The sequence below is a fragment of the Schistocerca serialis genome, chromosome 2 (assembly GCF_023864345.2).
Source record: "Schistocerca serialis cubense isolate TAMUIC-IGC-003099 chromosome 2, iqSchSeri2.2, whole genome shotgun sequence".
NCBI lineage: Eukaryota > Metazoa > Arthropoda > Insecta > Orthoptera > Acrididae > Schistocerca > Schistocerca serialis.
Window position 1 is genome coordinate 434165957 of NC_064639.1, and position 20993 is coordinate 434186949.

The window sequence follows — 20993 nt, forward strand, 5'->3', positions numbered from 1 at the left end:
CAGGCGCATCATTCACTCGAGCAAGCGCTGCATCTTCTAAGTCGGCAATTCGTGAACCTCATCGTCTTCCTCTGTCGTACTGTGGATCCAATTGCCCTGTTCCACTTAATTGTTGGAACATTCTTGGAAACGAGGTGAGAGCCGGATGCCTTCTACGTAGATATTTGGTCCTGCTCTACCTTTCTGTCTCTCTGCTGCTTGATCACACATACACGAAAATCATATCAGCAAGTTCCAGCACCGGGTACAACTCCGTTTGGTTAGTGCTTCAACTTGTAAACAAGGAATGCTGTCTACTACAGTACAGACACTGTACACCAGGTTTTCTCTTGTCAGTACACAGCAAATCATCTGCTTTGAGTTAGTTAACTTATTAGCCCAACCTCTACTCCTGAGTATTCTTCGGGACTGTCTACTTTACAGTCTTAGCAACAACAGTAGCGATTAATGTATTCCACGGTCAGAGATATCAGAACAACGTTCTCGCTTATAACTTTCAACTCGGTCGTTTCCCCACCACGATCCCTTACCTAAAATTGATACATTTACCCTTCTCTATCATCCACGAAAATTTGTTACTCCATCACGGAATCACACTTATATCGTGTCATAGGTTTATTGATTAGACACTGGGATAGCAAACGACCTGATGAAATCTGAAGAATATGCCACATTCATATATACGATATGAGACGAACTTACCTTTATCAGAAAACGCAGAACAGTAAGCAGGAAGCTGTGCTTGAAAATAATATCTCACTATTCCAAGGAATCAGTAAAGAGTCTGCCTACTGGAGCCAGTATTATCTACCTGTGACTGATATATTCTCCAGCAGAAAGATTGTATCTCGTTCCTTCCCAGAGGTACATGTTGGTCCCGAAGACAAGAGCTATTCAACTCCAGAAATTGTCTTACTACTGATCTATGAAATTCAGATCCGGTCGATATGCAGATCACTCCATTTGTATGAAACCACCCCTTGCCAGAGTCACACTTTTTGACGGGAATGGTCGTCCATGAAAATGATGAATATACCTCCCCGCTGTCTCGACCCAAATTGATTTCTTTCGAAGGATTCCTTTCCCATCCTTTAATCACTCTACCCCTACCCTTTCATTTCATTTCTCGATCCTCAGCCCTTTTCCTCTAACATACTTCCCACTCCACTACTCTGAATCCGCTGTCTCATCCCCCTCCCTCCTCACTAACCACCTCCCACCACCTACTCCCAATTTAAATCTTCAACTGCATCACTGCAATTTCATTTCCGTTACACATTAAATGAATACATAATCGCATGCTTAAACGACACAACACATATGTGACGAATAACAGGGAAAGAGACCATTTTTAGATCAAAGAAAAAAAACACTAGTAAAATTAGTAACACTACACAAAACGCACGAGGCATACCTAGCCGAAAAGGTACAAACAACAAAAGTGCTGTATTGTGGTGTGTTTCAGATCAAGAAACTGAAGGTTGTGCAAAGCAATATGGGCCATAATTAGAAATACTCAAAAACGTGCAAGCAGACAGTGTCTCCGGATGTGAGTGAAAACCAGGCATGAAATACCGTAAGAAATCTTTTCTAACGAACTGTTTTTGATCTAGAAAGAAACTCAGTTTACAAATATATCTCACTACAGACCACTGATGATGTTTTATTTTAATTAAACGAAACATGCTTGTGACAAAAACACGGCACTTTTTTCAGTTGCGAAGTCGGGATTAAAATACCTTCAGTAATTGTAAAGCAACTGCTGTCGATATGAACGTATACAAATGAAAAATTTATGTTCATCTAGTATCTGAGAATGAGAACACTTAGTGAATTCCAACAAACTTCAGACATAATTTCAAACATTTTCGAAACATTTATCACTGACATCTTCCACAAAATAATAAAAACAGAAAAGGTTGTCAATGCAAAATACAAATGCTCTTCGAGAACAAATCCGCAGTCACTGATTTTCAATATGGATGATAAATCTGTTTGGAAAGTTTTAGCGCTTAATACATTTTCTGTTGTCATGCAGTAAAACAGCATTCACAGCATTTTTGTAAACGTATCCGCATATACCACTGAATTTACCTGCAAAATTATGTCACTGTACGGCTCATGATGCAAGAGATACTCAATCATAAACACTAAGATTCTTTAAAAATCAGCTTTGGCTTTTTATTGGTCCACGAGTGACTAATCCGAAAAAAATAACTAACATAATTCGGGTTTTGCGTCTTCACTCAAAGTTTTTACAAGTTTAACATTAAATATTTAACACAGTAACTCATTTGTAAAATATCCAGAAGTTTGGAGCTTTTTCATAAATGGGGATTCGATTTTTTGAAGAACAGCGTAGTGAGTGAGGTTAGTGGTATTTGAGTCATAGAAACCAGTACATCATGCTGGGCGGAATAATCATAGAAACGAAAGTATCATCAGGTGTGCCCGAACTAAGCGTAATAGGACCTCCAATGCTCACAGTATACGTGTACGATTCGTTAGATAAGATCAGCAGCGCTATAAGATCGTTCTCTGACAATGCACGCAAAGAACTGCAGAAAGGCATGGACAATATTTCTACTTAGAAGGGGACCACGGTTACTGGTCATCGCCGATTTCTTCCAGATTTGTGGTACGTACAGGGCTTGGCCAGAAATGAAAACGACAGAAGTGGAAGCCCCAGCTGGCTAAGCTAAGAAGAAATAACATTTTTGGCGCTGGCAGGCGAGACATTAACCCTTTATGTTAGAGTATTTTCCAGGCAGAGGTTGGCGCACCGGAAAGAGCACAGAATGGTAATTTGAGGATCTTGGGGTCGAGTCCTTATGCGGAAAGCTTTTCTTTTGAAGTTTTACTTTACTTACAATGCAAATAAACGGTAATAATGCTCAGTATATTGCACTTATTAGTATTTTCATAACATACAGGGTGAAAAGCATTTAAACCGACAAATTCTGGAACGTTGTAGGGGACATCAAGACAAATATTTTTCGCCGCGCGGGATTAGCGGAGCGGTCTTAGGCGCTGCAGTCATGGACTGTGCGGCTGATCCCGACGGAGGTTCGAGTCCTCACTCGGGCATGGGTGTGTGTGTTTGTCTTTAGGATAATTTAGGTTAAGTAGTGTGTAAGCTTAGGGACTGATGACCTTAGCACTTAAGTCCCATAAGATTTCATACACATTTGAACATTTTGAACAAATATTTTTCCCTAATGCCATTTTTTCCTATGAGGATTACTTAAACCGGTGGAGGCCGCATTACGCTCTTCAGTTGTTAGAGGGCGTATTACGCTCTTCAGTTGTAGGCAACTGCTGTCCACCAGTGCAGTAGTGCATTGTCTCTGTTTACTAATGTAGCGATACACCTGGAGTGAGTACACTGATATGGTTGGTGCGTACTACGTAGCGCACCACAACGGACGAGCTGCAAAGCGGGTTTATCAACAACAATATCCTAATCGCCGTATCCCGCATCATACGACCTTTGCTGCTGTGTACCAACATCTGCGTGATACTGGGTCATGCAGCAGATTACCTGGACAGGGACGCCGTCGCACGGTAAGAACGCTGGAAGTTGAGGAAGCTGTCTTGCAGCATGTGGAGCGGGATCCTTCAATCAGCACTCGTGAAATTGCACGTAACATGTGGACGAATCAGACGAATGTAAGAACAGTCCTTCGAGAGCAATTGTTATGTCCATTACACTTACAGCGTGTCCACAACCTGGAACAAGTTGATTATCCACCCAGAGCACAGTTTTCGCAGATGTACCTGGAACTGTGTGTAATGCATCCTACATTTCCATCCTTTGTGTTGTTTACCGATGAAGCAACGTTCGGGGGTGATGGAGTATTCAACATCCACAATTCGCATGTTTGGAGTGAGGATAACCCACATGCCACAGTTACTAGCGCTCATCAAGTGCGGTTCTCCGTTAATGTGTGGGTCGGTGTTGTTGGGAACTGTTTAATTGGGCCGTATCTGCTACCTAGTTGTTGTCTCTTGGTCATAAAAAAATGAAAAAGTGTTTGTTGGTTTAATTATCTGCCGCCAGAGAAATCTTCCTCTACGGGTTTAAATACTCCTCATAGGAAAAAATGACTTTAGGGAAAAATATTTGTTTTGATGTCCCCTACAACCTCCTAGAGTTTGTCGGTTTAAATACTTTTCACCCTGTATATGCAACAAATAACCGAGAACGTTGGGTGCAAATGCTACACTGAGGTGAAGATGCTGGCACAGGAAAGGAAGTCGTAGCCATCAGGCTAGTCAATAGACTGATGTGTATGTGTGTGTGTGTGTGTGTGTGTGTGTGTGTGTATGTGTATGTGTGTGTGTTCGCGTTCCACTCGCACCGCCGAAACAAAAAGTAGACGGCCGAGCATGCTTGTGTAAAATGCTTGATCACGCATGGTTGTCAAACGTGCAGTCGCGCGTACGCACCATCCACTTGAGGCAGGGCAGGCAGCCCATCTGAGCGGCGGCGTGCACGGGCGCCATGCCGTCCTTGGCCCTGACGTAGAGTGAGCCGCCCGCCTGCGTCACCAGGTACCGCAGCACGTCCAGGTGCCCCTCCTGCGCCGCCAGGTACACCGGCGTCACGTCGTTGTCCATCTGCGTGTTGGCGCTGCAACACAAACGTCCAACGTCACTTCACCTCAGCTGTGCCAGTAGCCAAGTTGCCTATCTTAACTAACGTTGCGGGTATTTGTGCTTCGAGATCCCCAAGAGTCAGCGCTCTCAGCTGGAAGCGCTTCATTTGGAGGTATTAATTATTAATCAACAAACATACTGTTGTGTACATAGTTCCGCTTAGTCAGCGCGTACACAACTTTCGCACTAGAGAGCGTCCCGCTAAGCACAACAGCGCAGGCGCAGCGCTCGTCCGTCTCCGCACTACGAGATGGCGCTGCAATAAAGACGGACCAAATTCTGCTTCCGCCTATCCGCGTATTAATAGGTAACGCAGCCAATGAATTTGCTGCTAACGTAGAACCTTTTCTCCTCGCGGATCACACTCGCGCAGTGATACCTGAACGCTCGAGGTATTATAACGTCTTTACAGACCTCCGATTAGTCAGTCTGCATTAGTCTGCATCAGTCTATAATCAAGTTTCAGTCTGCACCTAATACTATTATCATATTCCTGTACATAGCCAAGAAGATAAATGAACAGACACGTTGTCAAGTATCAGAGATATGTGAGAATAAGGTTAACGTACCAAGACCAAAGGAACTTCAGATTGTCAATTGTAAACAGCATCCAGAATCAAGTTAAGTAATGTCTATATTTTTTATTATTTTAATAAATGTGTGTGAAAATTAATCAAGTTCTGTTTAAAGTTGGTCACCGTCAATCTGCTACTCTAAACGTGCAAGTGGCATTTCTATCGTCTGACCTAACGGCAGAAGACAAACACGCCACGATAAGACCACGAGACATATTGCTGACACTCGCCTACTTCGTTAGAGCGACAAGTCAAATAATCTGATGGTGTGTGTACCGAAGGTCTTACAGTACGCACACCACACATACTAATAGAATCTCTGAGCTTCGTTCAGTCTTACCTGTACTAGTTCACCTCATACTGTCTCCAAAGGTTTATCAATACAAACACAACCAAATCCCAGGCAATAATTACTGGCTGGCACTATGCGTCCCCCATTCTGATCGATGTTATCTACTCATTTGTCTTTCTCTAGGTCCAAAGTCACGTGAGCATCAAGGAGAATGATCTGACCCACTGTTTGGCTAGAGAAGCGACTACTCGCTCACCAGTCGGTTTGACAGTCCCGGGAGCAGATTTTCGGGTGTAGGTAATGTTGACTCGGAATGAAATCAGATCTGAATGTACCTGTCTGAAGTGTGGGACTACGGCTGGTCAATTTCCAATAATACAATACCAATAGCCGTTATTTGCGTTTCATTTTAAGGCTACCAGTTTCGACTTTGAGCAATAAGTACATATAAAAATACAAAAAAATGGCTCTGAGCACTATGGGACTTAACATCTGAGGTCATAAGTCCCCTAGAACTTAGAACTACTTAAACCTAACCAACCTAAGGACATCACATACATCCATGCCCGAGGCAGGATTCGAACCTGCGACCGTAGCGGTCGCGCGGCTCCAGACTGAAGCGCCTAGAACCGCTCGGCCACACCGGCCGGCTATAAAAATACAACGCGTGTTGTCTAAAAGATGCAAGTATTACATATTAATTTACATAATTGAAAGAAAATAGTCTTAATTAAAATCTACATGATACATTGGCCAAACTGGTAGATCATTTAAGGAACGATTCAAAGAGCACACATCCATACATACAATTAAACATTAAACGTTTAAAGAACATCTCAAAACCAATAAGTATCACGTAGAAAGCATTGTTGACAATTTAGAGACTTTGCGCTTTGTAGATCAAGGGGGAACGATGGATTTACTAGAAGAGATGGAGATATTTGTCCATTTGAGTAATGAGCCTGATAATCTGTTAAATGAACAGGTAGTTTTTAAAAATAAACAGTTCTTTGAAACGTTTAGTGACTTCTTTTAATTTTATCAATTATACATAGATTTTATATAATGTACATTTATTTCTGACTACCTTTGTTACACAGAACTTCTAAGTGAGTACGTATTTTTGAGGATACTAGACGTTATCTGTGTTGTATTATTCGTTACTTTATTACTCATGTTGACTTCTTTCTTCAGAATAACCTTCATGAGACCAGTTACACTACTGCTGTGTTTTGTAACACGAAAGTTACTCGATTTAAGCAGATGATTAGACTCTCTCTTGTTGATTTGTGTCTTTATGGTCAGTGATGGCTTAATATAGGTCCTACTTAACAATTAGTTGTGGATTTCCTTGATGTGTTTCGTATAGTTAGGCCATTAGGGTATGAGTACTTTAAGGTTAGTTACGTAATTGTTTCAGTCCATTTGGTTTTATGTTACCCTAATGGCGGATGGAACTATCATATCTATGCAATTTTCATATGCACTTAAGTGTTATAACGATAGCCTACGGAGTGGAGATTATTTTCTAGTGACTTTCTCACGATAACATGATTAAGAAGTGATATATTCGGGTATTATATGACGAAGTGTACATCATCCTTTTAATATGCCTATTTTAGACCCAATGTGGACTCTCATTTGATTTAACATTTCGTAGTATATACTTGAGTTTACCTCTCGATTTTTGCGCTTTCCCTGCGGTCTATATGGAACTGTTAACTTCCAGTTTGGTTGACCACTATTTCGATATTTAAAATCCGTAGTGACGTAGTCTAATAGTATATTTATTATTTTCGCGACTTCCTGTATCGAGACTATGGTTAATTATCTTCGTTCCATTGATACTCCCCAGAAGTATGATAGGAATTTTCTGCTCAAATAGCTGATGTTGGTTTCCCATCTTCCAAATACGGTTCTTACAATTAGAAACATAAAAACCTTGGGTTATTGTGGAAAAAGGTATGCATTGTGAAAAGTTAATGTACGCCATATCCACTTTTCGGTTGTGCTATGCAGGGTCTTATTTCATGGGTGGACACATTTTTACTTTTTATTTTAAGTTTTTACTTCTTACAGTCATCCTCCTAGAGTGCGTTTGGGTCCTCCTTGTAGAGTATTGTCTAATAACCATAGCGTACAGCTATGGTGTAATATATCGTTCCTTTTTGTATACTATAAAGAATACTATGGTTTATAGTGTACCCTCTTTACTTTACCTGATATATGATCCTGTTGTCTACTTTACATATGATTAGTCGGTTCCTTTACTCGCCTCTATTATTTTGGACAAAAACCAGTAGAGTCTGCCATGTATAACCACACATATTTACAGACAATGAATATACTGGACTGATGGTTGCATTACTTTGACACTTCTGGTGTATGATTACTTCCATTAGGTTACTGATTGTATCACAAAAAAATGGTTCAAATGGCTCTGAGCACTATGGGACTTAACTGCTGAGGTCATCAGTCCCCTAGAACTTTGAACTACTTAAACCTAACTAACCTAAAGACATTACACACCCATGCCCGAGGCAGGATTCGATCCTGCGACCGTAGCGGTCGCGCGGTTCCAGACTGTAGCGCCTAGAAGCGCTCGGCCACTCCGGCCGGCGATTGTATCACAGTATGCATGAATAACTGATTAATTTCTGATAGTACATATTATGTGTATCACGTAGATTTTAATTAAAACTGTTTTCTTTTAATTATTAATATGTAAAACTTGCATATTTTAGACAAACGCTCTGTGTTTTAATATGTACTTATTGCCCTGTTATAACTTGCACTGTATAGACCTGAAGATGACCTAATGTAAAGTCGAAACTGGGAGCTTAAAAATAAATCCTAAATAACGGCTACTGGTATTGTATTATTGTAATAAAATCTGGTGGTCTACTGCCCTCTGTAATAAACTCAGCACCATCAAGTAGACTACGGCCCTATTGTGCTACTGTTTCCGTTCTTCCCGGCTTGGCATCGGTCATGCCAGATAGGTGTGTTTCATATAATGAGCCACCCCCAACTTGTGATTGCGGAGCCTTGCAGACAGCAGGTAACGTGCTGGTGGAATACACCCTCTTCCTGGCCGTACATGCCAGTCACGGTCCGTTAGATTCTTTAGTTATATTATTGGCAGATGAGGTACGGACAATCGGGCTGGTTCTCCGTTTCCTCCGTGAAAGTGGTTTTTATTGTCAAAGATAACGTTTTAAAGGTTTCCAGTCAGTAGGGGGTGGTTTGGGATGCGGCTCCCACCACATACTGGACAACTGCTGCACTGTACTCTTCTCCGAAACGCCTTCATCATCCCTCTTATTATATTTTACTGGCTTTTACATTTGGTTTGTTTTTTTTCTCTGCCACATCCTCTTTTACATTTTAGGAGTAACACTCCGATGAAGGAAAGATGTTAAGAATTCCTTATCCTCGATACTAGCTTCCTCCGAGAGAACAGGTTCTATTTCCATCCTTAACACTTGGATTATAATGGATCGGGGGGTGGGACTGTTGTGGAAGGGACGCATCCGTAGCATGGTGAGTCCTCGGAAACACATACCTGCTTTATTAAATTACTGGCTTAATCCTTGACTGGGTTGGCGGATGGTCAGATGTGAGATGTCTCTCGCAGCAGATACGCCCTACAGGACACGTCGTCTGCTCTCTGGTCTGCACACCAGCCAGACTCATACATTTACCACTGTTTAAATTATTACTCATCTCTGGCATTAATGTCGTTTTCTGTTGTACAGGAGAAACTACTTTCGTCCGGCCATAACTGTGGGTTCTTGGATTGCTCTCATAGGAGGCTCATCAAACTAAAACGCGTGAAATATTAGTTCACTTTACCACATAAATGAAATAACTCTGACACAATTCTTTGCCAAAGGATTGTCCGATAATTTACAACTGTCATTGACTCTGAAAGCATCACTTGGTGCACAGATTAAAAAATTGTTCTCTTGCAACATAAAATGCTACATTTAAAAAAGTGCAGTTCATAGGAAACTTAAACTGTCACAGTCTCACACGACGATGTTGGCTGCTGTAGCTGTGGTCCGAACTGGACTGGATGCTCGACACTATACTAACAACAGCGTGATTGCGCTGTTACTCTAGAAGGGAGGCGTCGTTTTCTGGAGTGTCTCCCAATGGTTGTTGCGAACTGCAGCGAGTCTTCACAGATGTCTGTGGAATCGTTTCGTGTTGTCGACTTTGGTGTGGCACCGCGATCTCTGGACGGTACAACACTTTCAATGCCTCGACCATACCAGTCCTACAAACTGCCACAATTCGATCAAATTTGTGCTGACGTCACTAATTGCACATAGACTGATGACCACGCCAATTACTCATTTAACTTCCCAAATCGCGCTCACTAAGTATGCATTTCTTGCAGCTCGTTCCTTAACGAAATGAACACCGACGGAAAAAATAGCAACACCAAGAAATAATTAATATAGAATAATGAAATTTCGGGAATAAATTTGTTTAGGTAACATTTTTAAGTGATCAACGTTGCAAGACCACAGGTTAATGTAAGTGCGAGATAAACCGCTGCAAATATGGAACGCTGGTACATTAATAACATACGTAACCACCAGAATGTTGAATGGAAGCATGCAAACGTGAATGCATTGTGTTATACAGATGTCTGATGCTAGTTTGTGGGACGGAGTTCAGTGCCTATTGCACTTGGTCGGTCATTACAGGTGCGGATAAAGCTGTTTGAGGATGACACTGAATTGTCGTCCGATGATGTCCCATACGTACTCGAATGGAGACAGATCTGGTGATCGAGCAGGCCGGGGAAACGTGTCGACACTCTGTAGAGGAAGTTGGGTTACAACGGAGATATGTGGGTGAGCTATATCCTGTTGGAAAACACCCCCCTCGAATGCTGCTTATGCATGGTAGCACAAAAGGTCGAACCACCAGACTGACGTACAAATTTGGAGTCAGGATGCGTGGAATAACCACGAGAGCACTCCTGCTGTCATACGAAATCGCACACCAGACCACAGCTCCAGGTATAGGTCCAGCTGTCTTCCACGCTGGCAGATAGGTTGTGGTTGCAGGCCCTCAACTGGCCTTCCTCTAACCAACACATGACCATCACTTGTACCGAGGCAAAACCGGCTTTCATCAGAAAACACAACAGACCTCAGCCCTGGCCTCGAATGAGCTATCGCTTGACACCACTGACGCCACAAATGAAATTACAATGAAATCTGACATTTTTAGTTGCTTACAGGCTTTGATAAATATCAAAGGGGATAGTTGAAAATGTGTGCCCCGACCGGGACTCGAATCAGGGATCTCCTGCTTACATGGCAGGCGCTCTATCGGCACGCTTCCCGTGAGACCCACATTTCCAACTTAATGTCTACACACTACATTTGCAGTGCCACTGCCCACTATACTCATTACTCGCGGCCGTCAGTCCACCGAATATGAGTTTGAGCAATGTGAGTGCATCCGCACTGAAGGTGATCACTGGCCGGTAAGCCTCACATATATATGAATATGGTGTCTGTTCTTTCGGACATGTCTGAAAGAATAGATACCAGCTTCATATATAACGTCACAAATGGTGGTGGTTTAGGCTCAGTGGAATACACAATAGAGCGTGTCTGGCACGGAGCTGTCTTGAAGTAGCTGATTCGTAACAGTTCGTTGTGTCACAGTGGTGCCAACTGCTGCTCAAATTGCTGCTGTAGATGCAGTACAATGCCCCAGAGCCATACGCCGAACACGACGGTCTTCCCTCTCGATGCTGCCACGTGGACGTATCGCAGAAGGAACATTCAGTTCCTCGTAGCCCTATTGCAGTATCCCGGGTCAAACTCTGTGAGGTGTTGATAATGGTGTATTTTTCGCCTTAAAGACATTCTTGACGTCCAAACTCATAGATAATTAACGCTCACGACCTGAATTGCATCCTCATAGTGGCGCTACTAGCGCCACTCTTATGCGACTGGCGCGAAACATGAACAGACGCCATCTTTCAGATGAAGATACACGCCTACTAACTGTCGTTTATGTCACGCAACTCCTTCCCGGTGTTACGATCTTTTTCCGTCAGTTTATTTGTTGTTGTCTCTGCATCATCATGTCTTTCAGGTGGAGCGTTGGATTTTTTAGGGCTCTGCCTGCCGTTAAAACGGGAAATGAGTTTGTGGAACATGTCCAGAGTGAAAAACGAGAGGTGGTATGAGTGGGCGTGAGTCGGTTGGCCCTCCTCCGCCGTTACTTGCAGCGCCCCCGGCCACAGCCGGTGTGCAGGTCTGCAGGCCAGAGGCCAGCGGGCCGCCGCGCTCACAGTTATCCCGGTGCATCCACAATGGCCGTGCAGGCGGCCCGGTGCACTGACCTCCTCCCAGACCCTCTGTGGGGCTCGACGGCGGACTCCCAGCTGCAGGTCAGAGGCTCCAGGACAACTCAGAGGACTCGCATGCTGCTGCAATTTGCAGGCTATCTACCCCAGCCGTGTAGCTCTTGTCTGTTTCACCGGGAAAGCTAAGGCTTAAAGCTTTTTTCTTTTTTGCCTTCAGATTATTATTTTAATGCCCGTGATGATTTTTATCCGAACTTGGAAGGAGCATAGTTAACTGACGTATAATTTCTTCTTACAATATTGTTTGGTAATATCCACGTCATACACGTATCCACGGCATAGTAATGACTTAGATACGATATCTGAATGGTGCGAAGAATGCCAAAAAATGGTTCAAATGGCTCTGAGCACTATGGGACTTAACTTCTGAGGTCATCAGTCCCCTAGAACTTAGAACTACTTAAACCTAACTAACCTAAGGATATCACACACATCCATGCCTGAGGCAGGATTCGAACCTGCGACTGTAGCGGTCGCGCGGTTCCAGACTGTAGCGCCTAGAACCGCTCGGCCACCCCGCCGGCCGAAGAATGGCAATTGCATCTCAATAAGGTATGAGGTCACCCACATGAGTACAAAAATAAATACCTTAAATTTCTGAATTTCCGTCACGCTGGATCAATTGCAGATGTCAATTAGTGTTAATCAATACAACGGAAGAAGAGCCAAAGTTGCAAATTTCACTTTTATTTACTTTATAACTAGTTTCGGGTCGGGACCCATTTTCAAATCATCCAGATACTCAAAATAGTATTTTCCGAAATGTAAGATCCATATCAAGACAGTAAAAATATACGCGTCACAAACGGCAAATGAGCAGTTATTGAGCATGTTGATAACCCATTTTTAAATCATCCAGATAGTCAAAATGGAATTTCCAGAAATGTAAGAACCATGTCAAGATAACAAACATATACACATAAGAAAGTGCAAATGAGCAGCTACAGAGCATACATATAACTGTATGCTATGAACAGTTACAGAGCATATAGATAACTGTATGCTGTCCCATTATCCATGAAACTGTGGATGTACAGAAATTCAATGATAGTTACGGTTTCAGTGACGAATATGCTAAGACGGAAATCTTATTGGCATGTAAATATCTCCTTTGATTAGACAATTAGTTATGAGTAACTAATTGTCCTTTAATTGCTATTTGCAAAGAGTTCTAATTATGAAAATTTGTGCGATGTAATAATTTATTGGAAATCCATTCACGCCCTACACCCAGTCAGGATGAAATGTAATCTGCATTTTAAGCAAAACAGGAAGAAGAAGACAGATGATACAGAAGAGGTGTAATGTAATCGAGATACGATAGAGTTCGAGGATTTTACGTAATTCAATAAAGTAAAACATGAAGGAGCAGTAATTTCGAGGGTGTCGGTAAAAGGAGTGCTAAAGAAAGTGCCAATCGCTCTAGTAAAATGGTAAAAGCTGAATTTGAATTCGAGGGAGACTGTCGCTTGCTAATTGATAGGGGAGGGGGGGGGGGGGGGGAGGGACGGCGCAACATGGCGACGTTTTAGAACTATTTAATGAAATTTATACTAAGCTAGCGCTACTGCCGGCCGCTGTGGCCGAGCGGTTCTAGGCGCTTCAGTCCGGAACCGCGCTGCTGCTACGGTCGCAGGTTCGAATCCTGCCTTGGGCATGGATGTGTGTGATGTCCTTAGGTTAGTCAGGTTTATCTGGTACCGCACGCCGCCGAATTTGAATCCCCGCCAGACGTCATGGACGTCGAAGACCCCAAGAGGTCTCTGTACCATCGCGCCGTAAGCTGTGGCGGCGCGCGCCTCCTGGTCCGCATTTAGAGTGAGGGCGCCACAGTGGAACACGTGGTCTCAGCAGCCAATAGCGGCGCCCCCCATAGAGTATTTAAGCGCCTGCCTCTCGCTCAGCCAGGCCGCCCCCCCTCCCCCTTTATGAGTGCTCGCCCTCCTTTGGTTCCCCCCCCCCTTTCGTTTTTCCTCTCCTCCCTCCTTGTTTTCCCTCTCATCTGTCCAGCCCCCCCCCCTCCCCCCCCCATCTGCCCTTGGCTAGGGTGTGTCATCTTTGTGCCGACATTTTCGTGCAGTGTTTACAGTGAGTGTTCAGTGTTGTTTGTCTTTTCAGAAGTGTTGCGAACGGACATCATACTGTCGCTAGAAGTGAGTTTTAAATCTCTTGCGAACAGAAACCAGACTGTCGCCATGTTTTTTAATTGTCTGTCTACTATGTTACTTGTCTGCTTCCTGTGTATTTTATTAGCATTGCCAACCCTTTGCTTTATGTTTTAACTTTCCACAATTTTCCGCCGTTTTACAATTTAAGTCACCGTTTTATCGCCTGCTTTTATTGTTTGTTATCTTCTTCTTACGTTTTAAAAAGTCTGTAGGGTGCAAAGCAGCGTACTAAGCTGCTGCCAGCCCGCCCCATTTGGGGGAAATCGAAATTCAATAAAGGAAAAAAAAAAAGCTCAGCCAGTAACCTCTCCCTACCTCCCTTCGCCCCCCCCCCCCCCCGAGTCCTTTTTTATTCCTGTCCTCTGCCTTCCCCACTCCCTGTCGCGTCTGCCCAGCACCCCCCACCCCTCTTATGGGTCCTCATCCTCCATTGGCTCCTTTCCCCCCTCCCCCCCTCGCTTTTCCTCACCTTCCCCCCTTTTTTATTTTCCCATCATCTGTCCAGTTTCCCCCCACCTGCTCTCGCCTGTGGTATGTCATATTTTAGTGCACTGTTCCAGTGACTGTTCAGTGTTGCTTCGTCTTTTCCTGTGTTGTGAGCAGAAACCATGCTGTCCCTGGGTGTGAATCTTATGTCTTTTGTGAACAGGGAGCAGACTGTCGCCGTGTATTTTTAATTGTCTATTATTTTACCTGTCTGCTTCATATGTATTTTATTAGCATCATCATCGCTTTGTTCTCTGTTTTAAGCTCCACGATTCTTTTTCGCCATGTTACCTTTGTCTCCGATTTTATCGCCTGTTTTTTATTATATATTATCTTCACCTATTTAAAACAAAGTCTGTAGGCTGAAGAGCGGCATACTAAGCTGCTGCCAGCCCGCCCCCCTTCGGGGGGAGGGGGGGGGGGAGAATCGAAATTCAATAATGAAAAGAAAAAAAAAGAAAAAAAAGAAGCTCAGCCAGTGAGTCTAATCGTTGCGTGAGTCTTGACATATCGCCTCGACAACAGACAGCGTGTTTTCCGTTCTTTGTTTTCATTACTAGTGGACGTCTTGGATTCGTTTGGTTGTCTCTGTCACTCCGTTGCTTCTTGCGTGTTGTCGTCGTAAGGTCTCTCTCCATCATCCGTCGTCGTTTCGTGTCCGTCCGTTCCGTTCGTTTGGTTGTTCGCGTTCCGCTCTCCGTTCGGTCCCGCCGCGCTTTCTCGGCCACCCCGCGACCGTTCCGGTCGCGGTTACAACCGGTTTAAGTAGTTCTAAGTCTAGAGGACTGATGTCCTCAGATGCTTTCGAAAGGCAGACTAGCAGGAACATCCTCACTTTTCCCCACGAGGCTGGGCAAAATTCTGTAGAGTCCTCCTACCAAGAAATTCCCTTCCGTGTCCCAGATAGCGAACGTAATTACGGTATGCGGCAGTGCGACGCATTGATCGCTCATCCAGGGGGTCAGAGAGGGGAACAGTCTGTGAGACAGCTCACTACATCTAGTGACCCTGCACTATGGCAGAGGACCTTCACACGAATCGTAAAGTGGTTTCGCACCTGCAACGAGTACGAGGCAACCGGCGAGGCGAGCATCCCTTCTCTCACGTCCGCGCCTGACTCAGACTCCGGAGTTAATCTCTGGTGACCACCACACCGGAGGTCGCCGGCGAGATTACGCGCTAACAAGGATAATGGCTAGCATTTACCGCTGGACTGCGCTCGAGGAGAGAGAGCATCAGTCGCGGTTGGACGTGTGACAACGGAACGGGGAGGTGGAATTGCTTCCAGAGGCATTCGGAGCTGCTAAGCGACGTTTGACGAGGCTGATGCAAGAGCGGCTCGGCAGGTGGTGCGCCACACAATGGAAGCGCCGGGATTAAGGGGCCGGCACGGCGGAGCGTGGCAGCCCGCTCGCCGTGTTGACACAGCGACGAGCGCCATTACCGAGTGCGCGCGCCGTTTACGAGAATTGTTCTCCCAAAGTTCAGTCTCGGTAAACAAGTTAGTCGAAATGGTTTGCGAAATAGCCGCCGTGGTAATAAACGAGGCTTAACGGTAGCCTGAGAAAAGATTCACTCTATTGAAGACGTCGTGCAAAAAGGTCTGTGCTAAATCGCAGGAACTTTTCACAGATACCTCGCGTTAAAGTCTGAACAAATATCTCCACGGTTAACAACCGTAAGGCGACAGAAGTGAAAATTTCCATGAAACACAGAAAAAGGGCACGTTAAAGTTGACACGCCGTTAGGTCTTAAGTAATCACAAGATAAGAATGGTTTTCTTTTTAAATATTTTATCGCCTTTGATTCGGATAATCATGAAGCCTCCTATAATTTACGAAAAATGTTTTTGTTTACTCACACAAATGGTTCAAATGGCTCTGAACACTATGCGACTTAACTTCTGAGGTCATCAGTCGCCTAGAACTTAGAACGAATTAAACCTAACTAACCTAAGGACATCACACACATCCATGCCCGAGGCAGGGTTAGAACCTGCGAGAGTAGCGGTCGCCCGGTTCCAGATTACACAACTCTCAGTTTTACATGTTCAAGTCACACGCATCATTGCATTCACAAATTCGCATGGTGAGTTTGCCATGACTTACAGCAACAAACAACACTGGCTAGTTTTTAAGTAACGCCATTTGTGCAAGTTTTTTATTATTTATTTATTTATTTGTTTCACTATCGCAGTTTCAGCTCTAGGGACATTTTCAACGAAAAGCTGTAAAAATTAGTCGGTTACTATCGGGCATGTCTAAATGACATGTCCTCGTCAAAATATTACACGTGATGTTAGTACTGCTGCAAGAGGATGGTTCCCAATGACCTCAGTGACACAGCAAATGCGACTTGCGGCCGGATTTCTTCCATGGATGATGTTCGGTTGGTCACCGCTGCTTGCATAATGCGTCGATCCTTACGTGTGCTTATCTCACGTGGACTTCCACAACATAGTACACGGATGTTGGAATATTCCGTCGACCTTCGCTGAAGGCAGTGACACATCAGCGATACACTTTGCACAACATGTGCAGCAATCTGTCAATACGTCCACCCAGTTTCCTGCAGTCCCTCAATGTGACCTCGTTCACATGCTTGAAGCTGTTCAACAGGAGTACTTACTCGTCCGTGGAGCATGGCTGTACCCTAGAACGAATGATGCAAACAGTGTTCACCTGTAAACTCAGCACAGTTACCACCTGCAGAGTCAAAACACAGGGTGCACAGATTTAAACTTAGAGTTTTTTAAGTCACACAAACTTTATTAACATTCTACATCTTCATTTTTCATGTCCACATATTTATTTTTCGATGTAGTCACCGTGGTGCTGAATATGTTTCTCCCAACGAGAGACCAGTTTGTTGATACTGCCACTCGTCACTATCAAAGTGAATTCCTCGAAGGTGCTCTTTAACTTTTAGCAACACATGAAAATCAAATGGGGCCAAGTCGGGATTGTATGGAGGATGAGTAATGACGGTGATCCAAGGCGTCAGACTGTTGCAGATGTCGCAGCGCTTGTGTGTGGTCCTAGCACTGTCGTGGTGAAGGAGAGGGTGCTGCATGTGTGGATGAACTCTTCGAATTCGAAACAAGATTACAGCACACTGTTTCACATGCACCGACATAGTTACGTTAAACACCGCCTACAACTAGGAAGGCGTCTAGTGGAAGAGGGCTGCAAATACGTAGATATGAAGAATAAAGATGTAGAACCGTAACAACTTTCGTTTTATTTAAGTAGCGTACAGTTTTCAAAAAAAAAAAAAAATCGGAAGCATTACTTTTCAGAACGCCCTCTTATTATACGCAGGTGCCACTGAGCACAGCCCTTGAGGGTGTTGTATTTTTTTGTTTCCGGCAGCATATAAAACCGTTTAGGAGACAATGTAAGCAGTCCTCTTAGATTGTTTGCCGATGATACTGTCACTTACTATTTGCTAAACTACAAATTAACTCTAAACCATAAAATGTGCGAAGTCATCCACATGAGTACAAGGACTCTGTTAAAAATTCAACTCAGCGCGTAGGAGTTACATTACAAGCAACTTAAATTGGAATGAATACATAGAAAATGTTCTGGGGAAGGCGGACCAAACTGTGCGTTTTATTGGTAGAACGCTCAGAAGATACAACAAATCTTCTAAAGACACTGTCTACACTATACTTAACCGCCCTCTGCTAGAGTGTTGCCGCGCGGTGTGGGATCCTTACCAGATAGGACTGACGGTAGACATCAAATAAGTTCAAAGAAAGGCAGTTCACTATGTATTATCGTAAAATAGCAGAAGAGTGTCACGAATATGATACGCCAATAGACGTGTCAATTATTTTAAAAAAATGCGTTTCTCGTTCTAATGAGACGTTTTCACAAAATTTCAATCAATTGTATCCTCCGAATACGACAGTAATTTGTTGACATCCACCTACATAGAGAAAAGGTACCATCATAGTAAGCTCACTAGACAAAAAAAATTCTCAACCCACTCGGCACGCACAAATGAAACGTTAAGCCTTCACAGGTGGCTCAGAGATCGAATCACATGCTCAACCAAATGCGCATTGCCTCTGCTTGAGCATAAGGAAGTAGCGATCAGTGAGATATTCAGGTCTCAAGCGGACATTGCACGTAAACATCGGTAAATGTAAGGACGTGACAGAGGGACAGAAAGGGACAATTGTGTTTGGCCGTGCCCATATTTGGATTTGTTGACGTTTCACGGTGGACTGTTCAATATGTCTATAGTCAATGGTGTAAAACACTTGGTCACGAAACACGACGCCAGTATTGTGGTCGAGAAATATTCTGACAGAGAGGGACTGGAGACGTGTTTCGCAGCTTGTGCATCAAAATCGCTCCCAAATCCGGTAGACAATGAGTGGCGGTCTATCCCACCCTTTTAACGAGAGAAACTGCGGCGATAACTGCATTGAATGGTCTTCTAGAGCAAGTCACCTCCCAGAAGGCTATTGCTCACCCCCTGTCAACCCCTCCCACTTTTTCTTTTTTTATCAAGACGACTACAGGAAAGTTCATCCGGTTGGAAGAATGAGTGTCTGGTTTTTTGAATACTCCCAGATCCTATTACATCCCGATGGTCTGCAAAATCCCCTGAGTTGTGGCCCATAGAAAATCTGTGGAGCATTTTGGAGCAGCGGGTGAAACGCCATCAGCATTTCCCCAATTTGGTGGAATTGCGCGATCAAATTTCCAACGAGTGGCTTAACCTGGGTACAACACACCTGCACCCGATTCTCTACGAGAGGTAAATTTCTTGTTCGGTGAGCTTACAATAAGGCGTGTTACAAACACCAAGCACGTATGTTTGTTGTGTTCCACATTTCACGTCGTTTTCGTGAGATACGCTAACGTGCAGTGTTCCTCACTGGCAAGCCACTGTAAAAGGGGACACAAAATCAATTAAGTGCAAAATCCGCACTGTTCGCATTTTTATTTACTTATATATTCTGACTTCCGGCATTTCTTTTGTGCCTGAGTAAAATCACGAATGTCAAAAAAAAAAAAAAAAAAAAAAATTGGTTCAATGGCTCTGAGCACTATGCGACTTAACTCCTGAGGACATCAGTCGCCTAGAACTTAGAACTAATTAAACCTAACTAACCTAAGGACATCACACACATCCATGCTCGAGGCAGGATTCGAACCTGTGACCGTAGCGGAATGTCAGAAACTTAGGTCCAGGAACCTGTGATGAATTGGTCTTAGTCAAGAATGCCTTTAAGGCGAAAAATAGGGTATTATCAACGAGACTCGTCCGACCAGGCAACATGTTTCCAGTTATCAACTGCCCAATGTGAATACAGTGTTGACATTCCCAAGCGATGCGTAAAGCTTTGTGTCGTGCAGTCATCAAGGATACACGAATGGACCTTCGGCTCCGAAAGCCCATATCTATTGTGTTTCGTTGAATGTGTCGCACGCTGACACTTGATGGCCCAGCGTTGAAATCTGCAGTATTTTGCGCAAGGGTTGCACTTCTGTCACGTTGAACGATTCACTTCCGTCGTCATTGTCCCCGTTCTTACAGGATCTTTTTTCCGGCCGCAGCGTTGTCGATTTGATGTTTTACCAGATTCCTGATATTCACGGTACATACATGAAATGGTCGTATGGGAACACACCAACTTCATCGCTACCTCGGAGATACTGTGTCCCATCGCTCGTGCGCCGACTGCAACACAACGTTCAAACTCACTTAAATCTTGATGCCGCACGGGGTAGCCGTGCGGTCTCAGGCGTCTTGTCATGGTTCGCGCGGCTCCTCCCGTCGGAGGTTCCTCCCTCGGGCATGGGTGTGTGTGTTGTCGTTAGTGTAAGTTAGATTAAATTAGAGTAATTAGTGTGTAAGCCTTGGGACGGATGACTTGTGCAATTTAAAATTTAAATCTTGATAAGCTGCCATTTTTGCAGCAGTAACCGATCTAACAACTGTCCCAGACACTTGTTGTCCTATAGAGGCATTGTCGACCGAAGCGCCGTATTCTGCCTGTTTACATATCTCTGTATTTGAATACGCATACCTACACTAGTTTCCTTGGGGCGTGTATTACCTGGTTGAAATTTTAACGTCGTAAGCTGTTACCCAAAGGCCGGCCGCGGTGGTCTCGCGGGTCTAGGCGCTCAGTCCGGAGACGCGCAACTGCTACGGTCGCAGGTTCGAATCCTGCCTCGGGCATGGATGGGTGTGATGTCCTTAGGTTAGTTAGGTTTAAGTAGTTCTAAGTTCTAGGGGACTGATGACCTCAGATGTTAAGTCCCATAGTGCTCAGAGCCATTTGAACCATTTTTGTTACCCAAAGTTTACAGTTTGACGTTCATCCGTGACTATAAACCTAAAAAGCTTTTCAAAGAAATAGTAAAACGTGTACCAAGTTTTTCCCT

General features: G+C 44.0%; 1 protein-coding gene across 1 annotated transcript in view; it reads right to left on the reverse strand.

Moving 5' to 3' along the window:
- LOC126456039 (espin-like) overlaps nt 1–20993 on the reverse strand; it is a 448202-nt gene that overhangs the window by 183544 nt on the left and 243665 nt on the right. The window contains exon 3 of the mRNA XM_050091795.1: nt 4450–4633. Within this exon, the coding sequence (XP_049947752.1) occupies nt 4450–4633 (184 nt within the window). The remainder of the gene's footprint in view (nt 1–4449; nt 4634–20993) is intronic.